This window comes from Saccopteryx bilineata, chromosome 1 (assembly GCF_036850765.1).
Source record: "Saccopteryx bilineata isolate mSacBil1 chromosome 1, mSacBil1_pri_phased_curated, whole genome shotgun sequence".
Classification (NCBI taxonomy): Eukaryota; Metazoa; Chordata; class Mammalia; order Chiroptera; family Emballonuridae; genus Saccopteryx; species Saccopteryx bilineata.
In genome coordinates, this window is record NC_089490.1 from 150,004,062 (window position 1) to 150,020,048 (window position 15,987).

The 15,987-nt window shown below is 39.3% G+C and overlaps 1 protein-coding gene across 1 annotated transcript in view; it reads right to left on the minus strand.

The window, feature by feature from the left end:
• Window positions 1–9,080: 9,080 nt before the first annotated feature.
• LOC136334233 (zinc finger protein 709-like) overlaps window positions 9,081–15,987 on the minus strand; it is a 41,114-nt gene continuing 34,207 nt past the window's right edge. The window contains 3 exon segments of the mRNA XM_066274206.1: window positions 9,081–13,486; window positions 13,488–14,964; window positions 15,699–15,771. Of these exon segments, the coding sequence (XP_066130303.1) occupies window positions 13,328–13,486; window positions 13,488–14,964; window positions 15,699–15,771 (1,709 nt within the window). The 3' untranslated portion in view covers window positions 9,081–13,327.

Consider the following 15,987-nt stretch of genomic DNA (forward strand, 5'->3'; position numbering starts at 1 on the left):
GTTTGCAGGAGAAAAAGATTTGGCATCTCCTGTTCATCAGCATTCAAAAGAAATTTAAAGTTTTTTAAGTAAAAAGCACGATATGGTAGACCCGTAGGAGTTCCAGGATATGACTCTCTACTTTTAAATTTTTTAAATTGACCTTAAAATATTTGCTGGGTACACTTTAATAATACCTTGACTTTAAAGATTGTAAGAAATACACATAATTCAAAAGGTTTGACAAAATACAGTAAATGCTTTTGCTCCATATGCAGGAGCATTCTCAGTTTAACCAGTTTAGGAAATCCAATAATAGAACAATGCATATAGACAATGAGCTATAACATGCTTAGCAGCCTCTCCTGTTTTGACAGAAGTTACTATAATCCAGAATATGTATCCATTGTATTGTGGACATAGGACTGTTTGCCAAATGAAGGTATATGAGTAACATCCATTTGCCAAAGTTGTCCTGGTAGGGGTCCTTGAGGGTTAACTCCAAATGAAGGGACAGATTGTAGTATAGGACCCCTTGGACAGGTTTTCCCAATCTGCCTGCTGCTTCCCAAGAAAGTTGAAATTGTTTACACAGGGCTGCAGCGTTCTGGTGATGGTTAGTATGAGACTGAATTGCTCGATCTGTCATGGTTGCTCCAAATAATTTTCTTTTGGGTAGCTTGATCAACAAGGGCATTCTCTTGTGCTAAAGCTCCAGGGAGCATGGAATGAGCTCGAGTATGTCCTATAAAACATGGAGCTCTATGTTGACATACAAGTCTTTGAAGAAGGAGGAAGTGCTAAAATAGTTCATCAGCCTTTGTCCTTAAGACAGCAGTCTTTATAGTGGAAACACCATAAGTAAATATTTGCTGTCTGTATATAGATTAAAGGGGGAATATGGCAAATGCTGAAAAGCCATGATAATGGCATATAATTCTAGTCTTTGAGCTGATTTTTAGTTGACTGTTTCAGTATAAAGTTGTCTATTGATTTGCAAGAGCGATTTGCCATTTAGTGGAAGTTTCCCAGAGCCATTGTTGTTGATCCTTTGAAAAAAGGAACAACAATAATTTTGAGGCTCAAAATCTATAAGCTGTAAGGGTCGCCTATGCCCCTTGATAATCCAGGAGGCAACAATATCAAAATGTGGAAGTGTATTCCACAGGCTATTAGATGGTTCAATGTGCCCAAGCTGTAGCTGCTCTTGTACCAATTGAGCAGCTGCCCTAAGTTTCTCCTGAGAAAGGGGCCATTGTTCTACCCATACAGGAATATCTGATTTCCAAGTAATTGGGTTTGCACAATGCATTATTGAGGTAGCAGGAGCTACCAAGGCCCCTATGCTAAAATTTGATATCCTAATCCATACCTTCTGGTATTGGGTACCACTTCTATGGGGGTGAGAATTCCTCACTGTTCTTTCCCTAGTCCCTTGGTGGGCAAAAATCCCCGATCAAGCATCTGAGTACTGACTAAACCCGTAGGACTGACAAGCAACGCTCCCATATTTTTCAAAACATCTCTACACCACAAATTAACTGGCCATCCAGGGAGCACATAAGGCTTAAAAAATCCAGAATGACCTTAGTCTTCCCAATGTAGAAAACTAGAACTTTGTTGAGGGGATTTACTCTGCCCTATACCTCGTAATTCTGTGGCTGCTGCATGAGTGGGCCAGGAACGAGGTCTATGTAGCTTAGCAATAACAGATACATCAGCTCCAGTATCTAAAAGTCCTTTAAATTTATGCTCATGTATTGTTAGTTCCATTTCAGGGCATTCTTGACCTATTTATTTTAAATCCAATTGGCAAAATCAGAGGAGCCAAATCACCGATTTGCTTGGGGCCCTTTTGCAGGATGTGGCCTGAGAAGCAGAATTAGCATCCTTATACTATTTTTCTAACTGCCTGAATTAGCCGTGAGACAGATTCTTTTTTCTTTTTTTTGATTAATCTTAATGGGGTGACATTGATAAAAGTCTTCTCTCACCTTCTAACTGGTTTTCTTTGTGCCTCTCCCCTCCCCCAACCCCCTCCTCTTCTTGCCCCCACCCCATAACCCCCACACTCTTGTCCATGTCTCTGAGTCTCATTTTTATGTCCCACCTATGTATGGAATCATATAGTTCTTAGTTTTTTTGATTTACTTATTTCGCTCAGTATAATGTTATCAAGGTCCATCCATGTTGTTGTAAAAGATCCAATATCATCATCATTTTTTTTTTTAATTTTTAAATTCATTTTAGAGGAGAGAGAAAGGGAGAGAGACAGACAGAGAGGGAGAGAGAGAGGAGAGAGAGAGAGAAGGTGGGGAGGAGCTAAAAGCATCAACTCCCATATGTGCCTTGACTAGACAAGCCCAGGGTTTTGAACCAGCAACCTCAGCATTTCCAGGTCAACGCTTTATCCACTGTGCCACCACAGGTCAGGCCGATATCATCATTTCTTATGGCTGAGTAATATTCCATAGTATATATATACCAAAGCTTTTTACTCCACTCATCCTCTGAAGGACACTTGGGCTGTTTCCAGATCTTTGCTTTTGTGGATAATGCTGCCATACACATGGGGGTGCATTTCTTCTTTTCAAACAGTGCTATGGTGTTCTTGGGTATATTCCTAACAGTGGTATAGCTGTGTCAAAAGGCAGTTCAATTTTTAATTTCTTGAGGAATCTCCATACTATTTTCCACAGTGGCTGCACCAGTCTGCATTCCCACCAGCAGTGCAGGAGGGTTCCCTTTTCTCCACATCCTCGCCAGCACAGTGTTGTTTTATTGATGAGCGCCATTCTGACTGGTGTGAGGTGATATCTCATTGTGGTTTTAATTTGCATTTCTCTAATGATTAGTGATGTTGAGCATTTTTTCATATGCCTATTGGCCATCTGTATGTCCTCTTTGGAGAAGTGTCTATTCATTTCTTTTGCCCATTTTTGGATTGGATTGTTTGTCTTCCTGGTATTAAGTTTTACAAGTTCTTTATAAATTTTGGTTATTAACCCCTTATCAGACGCATTGTCAAATATATTCTCCCATTGTGTAGTTTGTCTTTTAATTCTGTTCTCATTGTCCTTAGCTGTGAAGCTTTTTAGTTTGATAAAGTCCCATTTGTTTATCCTGTCTTTTATTTCACTTGCCTGTGGAGAAAAGTTGGCAAATATATTGCTGTGAGAGATGTCAGAGAGCTTACTGCCTATGTTTTCTTCTAAGATGCTTATGGTTTTCCAGCTTACATTTAAGTATTTTATCCATTTTGAGATTACTTTTGTGAGTGGTGTAAATTGGTGGTCTAGTTTCATTTTATTGCAGGTAGCTGTCCAATTTCCCCAACACCATTTGTTGAAGAGGCTGTCTTTACTCCAATCTATGCTCTTACCTCCTTTGTCAAATATCAGTTGTCCATAAAAGTGTGGGTTTATTTCTGAGTTCTCAGTTCTGTTCCATTGATCTATATGCCTGTTCTTATGCCAGTACCAGGCTGTTTTGAGTACAATGGCCTTATAATATAACTTGATATCCGGAAGTGTGATACCTCCCGCTTTATTCTTCCTTTTCAAGATTGCTGAGGTTATTCGTGTTCTCTTTTGGTTCCATGTAAATTTTTGGAATATGTGTTCTATATCTTTGAAGTAAGTCATTGATATTTTAATCAATATTGCATTGAATTTATAAATTGCTTTGGGTAATATAGACATTTTAATGATGTTTATTTTTCCTAACCATGAGCACGGTATATGCCACCACTTGTTTGCATCTTCCCTGATTTATCAATGTTTTATAATTTTCCGAGTACAAGTCTTTAATCTCCTTGGTTAAATTTACTCCTAGGTACTTTATTATTTTGCAATGGTAAAGGGGATTGATTTCTTAATTTCTCTTTCTGAGAGTTCATTGTTAGTGTATAAAAATGCCTCTGATTTCTGAGTATTGATTTTATATCCTGCCACCTTGCTGAATTCATTTATCAGATCTAGTAGTTTTTTGACTGCGACTTAGGGTTTTCTATGTACAATATCATATCATCTGCAAATAATGATAGTTTTACTTCTTCTTTTCCAATTTGGATGCCTTTTATTTCTTTTTCTTGTCTGATTGCTGTGGCTAGGACTTCCAGAACTATGTTGAATAAGAGTGGTGAAAGGGGGCACCCCTGCCTTGTTCCTGATCTTAAGGGGACTGCTTTTAATTTTTGCCCATTGAGTATGATGTTGGCTGTGGGTTTGTCATAGATGGCCTTTATCATGTTGAGGTATGTTCCCTGTATTCCCACTTTGCTGAGAGTTTTGAACATGAATGGGTGCTGGATTTTATCAAATGGTTTTTCTGCATCTATTGAAATTATCATATGGCTTTTCTCCTTCCTTTTGTTTATGTGATAATCACATTGATTGATTTGCGAATAATGTACCAGCCTTGCCTCCCAAGAATCAATCCTACTTGATCATGGTGTATGATTTTTTCCATATATTGCTGGATCCGGTTTGCTAATATTTTGTTGAGGATTTTTGCATCTAATTCATCAGGGATATTGGCCTATAATTTTTTTTGTGTGTGTTGTCTTTACCTGGTTTTGAAATCAGAATTATGCTCGCCCCATAAAGGAGCTTGGAAGTCTTTCTTACTCTTGAATTTTTTGAAATAGCTTGAGAAGGATAGGAGTTAGTTCTTCTTTGAATATTTAGTAGAATTCACTTGTGAAGCCATCAGGCCTAGGACTTTTCCTTTTTGGGAGTTTTTTGATAACTGTTTCAATCTCATTTGTTGTAATTGATCTGTTTAGGTTTTCTGATTCTTCCAGATTAATTTTTGGAAGATTATATGATTCAAGGAATTTGTCCATTTCATCTAGGTTGTGTAGTTTTTTGGCATACAGTTCTTTATACTATTTTCTTACAATATTTTGTATTTCTGTTGTGTCAGTTGTTATTTCTCCATTCTTGTTTGTAATTTTATTTATTTGAGTCCTCTCTCTTTTTTTCTTGGTGAGTCTGGTTAAAGGTTCATCGATCTTGTTTACCTTTTCAAAAAACCAGCTCTTGGTTTCATTGATCCTTTGTATTGTTTCTTTAGCCTCTATGTCATTTATTTCTGCTCTGATCTTTATTATTTCCTTCCTTCTACTAGCTCTGGGCTTTACTTGCTGTTCTTTTTCTAGTTCTTTTAGATGTAGGGTCAAGTTATTTGAGCTTTTTCTAGCTTCTTGAGGTATGCCTGTAATGCTATAAACTTCCCTCTCAGGACTGCTTTTGCTGTGTCCCATAAATTTTGAATTGATGTATGCTCATTATCGTTTGTTTGTAGAAATTTTTAAATTTCTTCTTTGATCTCATTGTTTACCCATTTGTTATTTAGTAACATGCTATTTAGTTTCCAAGTGTTTGAGTATTTTTGAGTTTTTCTCTTGTGGTTGATTTCTAGTTTAATGCCATTGTGATCAGAGAAAGTGCCCGATATGATTTCAATCTTCTTAAATTTGTTGAGCCCGCTTTTGTGCCCTAACACGTGGTCTACTCTAGACAATGTACCATGAGCGCTTGAAAAAAAATGTATATTCTGCTGTTTTAGGGTGAAAGGTTCTGAAAATATCTATTAAATTGAGTTGATCTAATATGTCCTTTAAGTCTGCTGTTTCTTTGCTTATTTTCTTTCTTAAGGATCTATCTAATGATGTTAATGGGGTATTGAAATCCCCTACTACTATAGTATTGCTGTTGATCTCGCCCTTTAAATCCATCAAAGTCTGCTTTATATATTTAGGTGCTCCTATATTAGGTGTGTAGATATTTATAATGGTTATATCTTCCTTTTGGATTGCTCCCTTTATCATGATGTAGTGACCTCCTTTATCTCTAACTATAGTCTTTGTTTTAAAGTCCATTTTGTCTGATATAAGTATTACTACCCCAGCTTTTTTTTCATTTCCATTTGCATGAAATATTTTTTTCCATCCTTTTATCTTCAGTTTATGTGCATCTTTTGATTTAAGGTGTGTCTCTTGTAGACAGTATATGTATGGGTCCTGTTTTCTTATCCACGAAGCTACCCTCTGTCTTTTGATTGGAACATTTAATCCATTACATTTAAGGTTATTATTGATATGTAATTGTTCATTGCCATTTTATTCTTTAAAACTGTATTCCTCTTTTGCTATATTCTTTTTCTCCTTTAATCTTTTTACAACAGATCCCTTAGCATTTCTTGCAGCCTTGGTTTGGTTGTAGTGAATTCCTTGAGGTTTTTTTTTTGTCTGTAAAGTTTTTTATTTATCCATCAATTTTAAATGATAGCCTTGCTGGATAAAGTAGTCTTCGTTGTAGGCTCTTGTTCTGCATTACTTTGAATATATCTTTACATTCCCTTCTGGCCTCAAGTGTTTCTTTTGAGAGGTCAGAAGTCATCCTTATGGGGGCTCCTTTGTAGGTGATAGTCTTTTTTCCTCTAGCAGCTTTTAATATTTTCTCTTTATCACTTAGCTTTGGTATTTTAATTATGATGTGTCTTGTTGATTTCTTTGGGTTTCTCCTTAATGGAATTCTCTGTGCTTCCTGAACATGTGTGATGTTTTCCTTCCTTAATTGAGGGAAGTTTTCAGCTATCACATGCTTAAACAAAGTCTCTATCCCTTGCTCTTCTTCAGGAACCGCTATGATGCAGATGTTATTTCTCTTCATGTTGTCACAGAGCTCTCTTAAGAGTTTCCTCAGACTTTTTGAGTCTCTTTTCTTTTTTCTGCTCTGCTTCTGTGCCTTTATTTATCATGTCCTCTAACTCGCTGATTTGATTCTCTGCTTCATTCATCCTGCTTTTAATTCCTTCCATTGTGTTCTTTATTTCAGATATTGCATTTTTCATTTCTGACTGATTCTTTTTTATTATTTCAATGTCCTTTTTTTATATTTACTATCTCTCTATTTAGGTGTTTGTAATGACTATCTACTGTTGTTCTAATATCTTTGAGCATCCTAACAATCGTTATTTTAAACTCTGCATCTGGTAATTTGGTTATATCTATTTCAGGTCCTTTTTTGGGGATTTCTCTTGGTTCATTTGTGTTGCATTTCTCAGCCTTTGCATTTTCTCTGTGTAAAAGAAGGTTTTAGCTCCTGGAGTCCACTGGGTATGGGCTCTGTTCCCTAGGTATGGTCTGTCTGCAGGCTCACTACCCTCTCTTCTGTTGCTGCCTAGGGCTTTTGGGTTGGGGCGTTGCTGGTGCCTGCCCACTGGGGCTTTTGCTGTGGTTTCCACCTCTCCTTCACGGGAGTGGCTGTGATCACGTGCTCAGGTGCACAAGCCTTGGTGGCCTTGGCCTTTGCCCTGCCCCCGTGGGTGGCGTTATGCTTGGCCCTGAGAGCACTGGCCAGCACCTTTGCTCAGCTGTGGGTCTCTGCCTGTTTCTGGGCTTTCACCCCACTCTTGCAGGAGGAGCCCACTTGTGGAACGGCTGCTAGCCTTGGCTCTACTGGCCGGGCAGGACTGCGTGCCCATGCTCAGCTCAGTAGTGAAACTCCACCTGTTCTGGGCTTTTGGCTGCACCCCTGTGGGAGGAGCCGTCTCCCAAGTCAGGCCACAAGCCTGGGTTCCACGGGTCGGGCAAGGCTGTGCTACTGCACCCTTGCTCAAGGGCTGGTCTCTACCCCTTCCAGGGTTCCCGCCCTTCTCCCGCAGGCTCAATTACAGGCTGTCAGCAGCTGGATTGACCGCTTTTGCACGCCAACTGGGCAAAACTGAGCTCACGTGAGCCCAGTGGCGGCCAACAGGCTTCCGCCCCTGCCGACAGAACCGTGCCTCCGCGTCCCGCCGCCACCTGCCCTATGTTGAGCCCTCAGCCGTGTGGGGTGCAGGCGCTGCAGCTCAGACCCTAACATTCACTACTGTAGACCCGAAAGCTCCCTCCTTCTAAGCAACTCTGCTCTGAGTGCTGCGGCAGAGCTTGTTTGGCTGGTTTCCTGCTTCCTTTTGCTGGTATTGCTGTTTTCAAGGGAAATATTCACTTCAGATTTGGGGAGTGACTCCTCCCAGGGGTTAGGGTGACTGCCTCCCAAAATGTTTCTCCCTGTGCCTCCTAGATTACACTCTCTTCCTGCTATTCCGGTACTCTCCTCTCTCCCCGTCCCCCAGGTGAGTGGTTGAGCCCCCAGGTGAGTGGTTGAGAGAGAGGTGTTCTGCACAGTCCCTTTAAGAAGAATCCTGGGTCTGAGAAATCAGACTCTTTCTCACAAACAGTATCCTGACTTGTTTCCAGCTAAATACTGTCCTTATGCCTCTTCTGGGCTCTGGGGCTGCAGGCTGGGGCTTTGTTCCTGGGACTCAGGACCCTCCCCTCTCTGCTAAACTCACTTCCTGCCATGTGAGTCTCTCCTGGCTGCCGTTCGCTCCGGTGAGCTGGGCAGCCCTCTCCACGTTTCCATTTTTCCTACCAGTCACGGTGTGGCTTCTTCAGTGTTCCTTGGATGAAGAGTCCTCATAGTTTAGTCCAAAGTTGGTTTTTCCAGATGATAGTTCTTAAAATTATTTTGTAATCCACTTTGGTTCTGGGAGGTGGATGTTGGTACGTCTGCCTACTCCAGCGCCATCTTGTCTCTCACATTAGGTTTTCAAAACCAAGATTCCACTCCTAATAAGCTGTGAGTTTGGGTAATAATCTGATCTGTGCTCAACTTTCTCAAATGTAAGATGAAGGAATAATTGATAGGAGCATCAAGGGAGAGACTAATAATTATGAAAAGACAATCTCTACAGTGCTAAGAAAACAAGATGGCAAAACATGGACAAAGGTTGGCTTTCCTTTGACCTTTAGTACTTTTGTGCCCTCCTAGTCCACATGTGCTGGAAGTCTAAACATAAAGACGATAGCTGTGAAAAGGAAGATAAGCTGTGGGGCTTCATGGATCATCGAAGCAAATAGCTTCCAAGTACTCCTCTTACTTAAAGGCACTACAAATTCCCCACATATCCTTTTGTTAAATTAGAATATTACTCAAAGTTATACCCTCTCTCTGCAGGTCACCACAATTAATCCTTGGATTACTGCTTTCTAAACATTCATAGCTCTTTTTGGTGTCTCCAGTAGGAAATAACAGCAGACTTGCATACATATTGCTTTATTCATATAGAACAAATTCAAGATGGGCTATAATACTACAGATAAATTTAAGCTTTCCTCAAACTGAGAGGAACTCCACGGTTTAACGAGGTATATATTGTGTCAGTCAGTATAGAAGCAAAATGAAAATGCCAAATACTAGAACACTTTGAAATAGTTCAAATGATATTAAACCAAAAGTCACCACAAATATCTGTGGCCTAAATCAATAGGAAGTCTCAAGTCCCAGATAACCATGTCCAAATTTACGATCACACTATATAAAAATTACAAAAAATGAAGAACCATGTCTGTATCTTCATAGGGAATCTTTCCTGTTAAATACAAGAATGCAGGACTTTCTGCATTCCTGTCCTCTATTTCCAAACCAAAGCAGTTCCTAAAACAATGTTTAAGGTGAAGTACACAGTGGAAATTCAAGTGGTTAATGCTGAGGTCTCAGATTTGAAACTCCAGGGTCACCTGCTCGAGTACGGGGTCATCAGCTTGAGTGTGGGATTATCAACATGACCCCAAGTGTCACTCACTGTGGCTGCTACCTTCATAGAAAAGACATAAATATATATACCTCAGCTGCCCTATTATTTTTTAACATTCCATCAAAGCCTTATTTCCAGCTTACAAACCAAAATGTTGGCATTTGTTAATCATCTCTCTTCTCACAAAAATATGAGCACTGGGATTGCAAACTTATTTGTTTCTCATTCAAGTCCTTACAGTGCCTTGATTATTTGTGCTACACTGAGTGTTTTGAATCTGGTAGATGAAGCAGGCTTAAAAATTAGCATCAAGAGTCCAGTCTCTCTGCCTGGCCTGTGGTGGTGCAATGGATAGAGCACTGACCTGGAATATTGAGGTTGCTGGTTTGAAACCCTGGGCTTGCCCAGTCATGGCACATACTACAAGCAATCAATGAATAACTAAAGTAAGCAACTATGAGTTGATACTTGTTCCTCCTCACTCTCATCTCCCTGTAAAATCAATAATTTTTAAAAATTTTTATTTGATTTTTAGAGAGAGGGGAGAGAGAGAGAGAGAGAAGGGGGAGGAGCAGGAAGCATCAACTCCCATGTGTGCCTTGACCAGGAAAGCCCAAGGTTTCAAACCGGCAACCTCAGTGTTCCAGGTTGATGCTTTATCCCACTGCGCCACCACAGGGCAGGCCAATAATTTTTTTTTAAGTGAGAGGGTGAGATGAGAAGCATCAACTCATAGTTGTGACACTTCAGTTGTTCATTGATTGCTTCTCATATATGTGCCTTGAGGGGGGGGGGGATGGCTCCAGCAGAGCCAGTGACACCTGGCTCAAGACAGAAACCATGGGGTCATGTCAATGATCCCACACTCAAGCTGATGATCCCGTACTCAAGCTGGTGACCTTGGGGTTTCAAATTTGAAACCTCAGCATTCCAGGTTTTCGCTCTATCCACTGCATCCAAACTGGCCAAGCAACATCAATAAATAAAATCTTAAAAGTATAGTCCTGAGCAAAAGAGGCTTGATTGGAATAGTGTTCCTGTCTTTCACCCTTGCTAGGTTTGTGTTCTCACACAATTTACCTAAACATATAAGCTTAATTTGAGTCATAAAGGAGACAAAAAGGTTTTATGTACTTTGCTAAAAAGGGAATTTATATCATTTAGGTACTTCATAAGAAAGTGTCCATCAGATACACCATAGAAACTATCACTAGTTAATGAGTAGATCAGACAAGAGCTGTTCCAGTGGATGGGATCTGGCCTTGCATTCTCTTATTGAGTTGAAGAGAAAAATGTCAAACACTTCCATCATTAGACAAAGTTATTCAGTGATCATAATGGATTAAGATAAAAATTAGGGTATTTTGTAACCCTATCTCTAAAATTGGTAAGAACATCTTCAAACCATAGCAATCACCAGAATTCCCCACTTAATATCAAGATTGACTGGAGTTTCTTATGAGTTGATTTGGCTCTACTACACTGTTTTTACCTTTTAGAACACAATGCTTCTGATAATCAATGACAGAATTAAGTTCACCTCCTCATAGCTTCCAATACATCGAGAAATGTCTTGCTTCCTTGAATAGCAATCAAATCATTTTGAGCATCCTCTTACTGGCAAATCCAGTCATTTAGGGTTTTCAGTCATTCTTAATAGTATAATATACACCTCTCTTGTTGACAATTGGTGTGATCCTGGTGGGTTTTGACAAATGAATGGAAAATTAGTTTGAAGACATAAACTGTAACTATAAAAGCATAAAAAAATACAATTTACCTGAGCAAAAAATAACCAAAAATGTATAAACAAGGTGATATTGAGTGAGAATATATAATTATTAACTTGACAAAATTACAAAGTTGATCAGAAAATGACTCATTACAATGTGATATTTTCATATACTATGTGCTTAGGAAATAAAAATCACAATAACATATACAAATTGTATGAAAAAGTTAATATTTCTAAAAACGTACAAAAGATTTTGTTTGACAAAGACACGTTTTTAATCACACACAATTGATAACGTACTGCAGAATTATGTACAGCTGTGAGCAATGGGAAACATCCATAATTTGCCCACTATGCAAAAGGTGCTTAATCTCACATGGATGGAGTGGGTGGGAGAAATGACTACACAGGGAAGCAGAGGTACAAACTCCAACGTGGTTCTTCTGGATGGACGGCACCACTGCTGCTGTCATAGTGGCATTAGGAACACATGGTCACTAGCAGTACTACCAGAACAGAGTGTTTACTAATTAGATCTTATACAATCTAGACATGATGAGAGTCCAAGCATCAGCATCCAAACCATGCAAGTTCGCATTAGTTGCCTGGTAGACACATAGAAGATTACAGAAAAATTGAAACGATGATTTTTGATATGGAATGTATGAAGACATGTGTGGAAACAAACCTACATCTCTGAGAAAATGGAAGTCAGGCAACTTATTGTGGTTTTGAGGATATTCTTCATTGGCAGAGTAAGGAATCAGAAAAATAGACTGGAAGCAGGTGTCATTTAAACCCCTGTGCATATATCCTTCTTTGCATGGTGACTCCAAAACCTGGCTAATGCCTCCTGTACTTCTGCATTTCAAATCTCACATGAGTGAGGTGATATAAGTGAATTCCAACATGCAACCATAAAAGAAAAAGATTCTAGAAAATGTTACATTACCCAGGTGACAAAACACAATTTAGGAGTCATTTCTAAACCTGTTTTTAATTTAGTCTATTATTTAAGCCCTAGCCTGAAGAAATGACAAGATACACAACTGACTCTTGAACATGGATTTGAACTGCTGATCCACTTATTCATGGACTTTTTAAAAATGTCTAAACATCCACTCTGTGGCTGGGAATCTTTGTATGCAGAGGGCTGACTGTAATTACACTCAGATTTTCAAATGGGTGAGAGGTCAGCACCTCTCACCCCTGCATAGTTCAAGGGTCAACTGTTATTCACATGAGACTATACTTTATGATAAGCTCTGCAATATTTACAAATTTATGCCATTTTTATTAGCACGTAAAATGGAATAAGGGTTTTCAGTCTAAAACAAAAGAGTAGGTTTTCACATAAGGAAGATGGAATACATCAGTGGTCCCCAACCCTCGGGCTGCGGACCGGTACCAGTCCATGGGCCATTTGGTACCAGTCCACAGAGGAAGAATAAATAACTTACATTATTTCCATTTTATTTATATTTAAGTCTGAATGATGTTTTATTTTTAAAAAATGACCAGATTCCCTCTATTACATCCGTCTAAGACTCACTCTTGATGCTTGTCTCGGTCACGTGATACATTTAACCGTCCCACCCTAAGGCCGGTCCGTGAAAATATTTTCTGACATTAACCGGTCCGTGGCCCAAAAAAGCTTGGGGACCACTGGAATATGTAACGGGTAAGAGATATCCAGTATTTTGCACAGGAGGCCAATAGGAAAATGCCCCCAAATACCAAAATATTATTTACCAGTAACTCCTTATTTAAAAAATAGAAACAAAATCAAACCTACCTGCATATTAGAAATACACTTTATCTATATATCAAACAGTCTCCAAAATGGAAAGAGAAAAATGTTTAGTTAACTGATTTAAGGAAAAAACACCTATTAATCTTATGTTGTATTGCTTAAAGAGTATTGCCACAATGATAATTTTTGAAAGCAGTAAATATCCATAGTTCAGAGGTTCACTTTAAAAATGAGGCACTAATAAAGACAATATAACTTTTATAATGATTCTTTCATATTATAGTTTTCTGGAACATTATACATATTAACTTATACCAGGTTTTCTCATAATTATATTTACAGGGTCTCATTCCAGTGGGAGTTGTCACATGTAAGGATGGAGGCCAACTGATGTCTTTTTCATATTGCTTACATTCACGAGGTTTTTGATACAGTATGAGATCTTTCATGCCTTCTAAAGGAGCTGGGAAGACTAAAGGTTTTCCCACATTCTCTACATTTGTACGGTCTCTCGCCAGTATGCGTTCTTATGTGTCCTCGAAAGGTAGTTCGATAAATAAAGGCTTTCCCACATTCTTTACATTCATAGGGTTTTTCGCCAGTGTGAGTTTTTTCATGTGTTCGGAAGGACGTGTAACAACTGAAGGCTTTCCCACATTGTTTACATTCATAGGGCTTCTCTCCAGTGTGAGTTCTTTCATGTATTCGAAATGAACTGGGAAAATTGAAGGCTTTCCCACATTCCTTACACTTATAAGGTCCATCTCCAGTGTGCATTATCATGTGTGTTCGAACACTTGATGGGAAAATGAAGGCTTTCCCACATTCTTTACATTTATAGGGCTTCTCTCCAGTATGCTTTCTCATGTGTCCCTGAAAGGTTGTGCGGTAAATGAAGGTTTTCCCACATTCTGTACATTCATAGGGTTTCTCTCCAGTGTGTGTTCTTTCATGTATTCGAAAGGAACTGGGCCAACTGAAGGTCTTACCACACTGTTTACATTTATATGGCTTTTCTCCAGTGTGAGTCCTTTCATGTGATCGAAAAGAACTAGGACGAATGAAGGCTTTCCCACACTCCTTACATTTATAAGGTCCAATTCCTGTGTGTGTTATCATGTGTGTTCGAATGCAGGAGAGAGAAATAAAGGCTTTACCACATTCCTTACAGTCATAGGGTTTTTCTCCAGTGTGAATTCTTTCATGTATTCGCAACCCTAAAGGAGAACTGAAGGTTTTGTCACACTGCTTACATTCATATTGTTTCTCTGCAGTGTGAGTCCTTTCATGTCTTCGAAAAGAACTGGGACAACTAAGGGTTTTACCACATTCCTTACATTCATAGGGTCTCTCTCCAGTGTGATTTCGTTCATGTATCCGCAAACCTAGAGGAGATCTCAGGGATTTACCACACAGTTTACATTCATAGGGTTTCTCTCCAGTGTGAGTTCTTTCATGTGCTTGAAATGATGTGGAACAACTAAAGGCTTTCCCACAGTCCTTACATTTATAAGGAGCATCTCCAGTGTGTATTACCATGTGTCTTCGAAAGGTTGTGAGCCACGCAAAAGCTTTCCCACATTCCTTACATTCATAGGGTTTCTCTCCTGTGTGAGTCCTTTCATGTCTGTGAACAGATTTGTGGTAACTGAAGGCTTTCCCACATTCCTTACACTTATATGGCTTCTCTTCATATTCATGATACTCATAAGGTTTGTGTCCAGAATGAGATCTGACGTGCCTATTAAGGGATGAATAACGCACAAAGACTTTTCCACACACACTACATTGAAATGATTTTACTCCAGAAGTTGTTTTCTTATTCAGAGTAAGATCTGGAATTTGGTTGATGGTTTCTTCACACTGACTACCTTCTTTGCTTTCATGGGCTTTTTCTACCATGTGATTTCTGTAAAATAACGATAATTATTTTACATATTACATCATTAATGATTTCTTTGTTAATTTCTTATTTATTAGTAGGGTATTAGAATTACATTTTTATAATTTATGACAAAAGTGAAGGTTTTTCTATCCTTTCTGAATTATTTCAATATACTGAATGCTCTGTAAGAGGACCTGACCACAGTTATTATGAAAAGTGACATTAACATATGAGGTTAAGGGTAAGTAAATTTGAAGTAGGAATTGTTTTATTTTCTTGTTTTTTAAAATTCATGACATATGGCCCTGGCCGGTTGGCTCAGCGGTAGAGCATCGGACTAGCGTGCGGAGGACCCGGGTTCGATTCCCGGCCAGGGCACACAGGAGAAGCGCCCATTTGCTTCTACACCCCTCTGCCGCGCTTTCCTCTCTGTCTCTCTCTTCCCCTCCTGCAGCCAAGGCTCCATTGGAGCAAAGATGGCCCGGGCGCTGGGGATGGCTCTGTGGCCTCTGCCTCAGGTGCTAGAGTGGCTCTGGTCGCAACATGGCGACGCCCAGGATGGGCAGAGCATTGCCCCCTGGTGGGCAGAGCGGCGCCCCTGGTGGGCGAGCCGGGTCAGGCACATGCAGGAGTCTGTCTGACTGTCTCTCCCTGTTTCCAGCTTTAGAAAAAAAAAAAAAATGAAAAAAAATTAAAAAAAAAATTCATGACATATTAGAATTCTCACGTGGAACAATGCTTTCTGTTGAGCGACTCACCTTAGATTTCTCTCTTGAGTATTGTACGGATTTTCAATGTTCTGTTCTTCCAATTTTCCCCCTAAATGCAGACCTAGAAAAGTAATTCCAAATTATTAGAAATTAGATAAATATTATTAGATTCTAGGTCCATAATGAGTTGTGACCATGCTTAGTTTATTTACTAATATATGATGCCTTTTCCACATTTTGAAACAACACTTATGTGCAAGAAATACATGTTCTTGGTCAGAGGAATGATGGCATGAGATGGCCCCTTGGTCTTTCCCCTTGAAGTTTCAAGAATTTG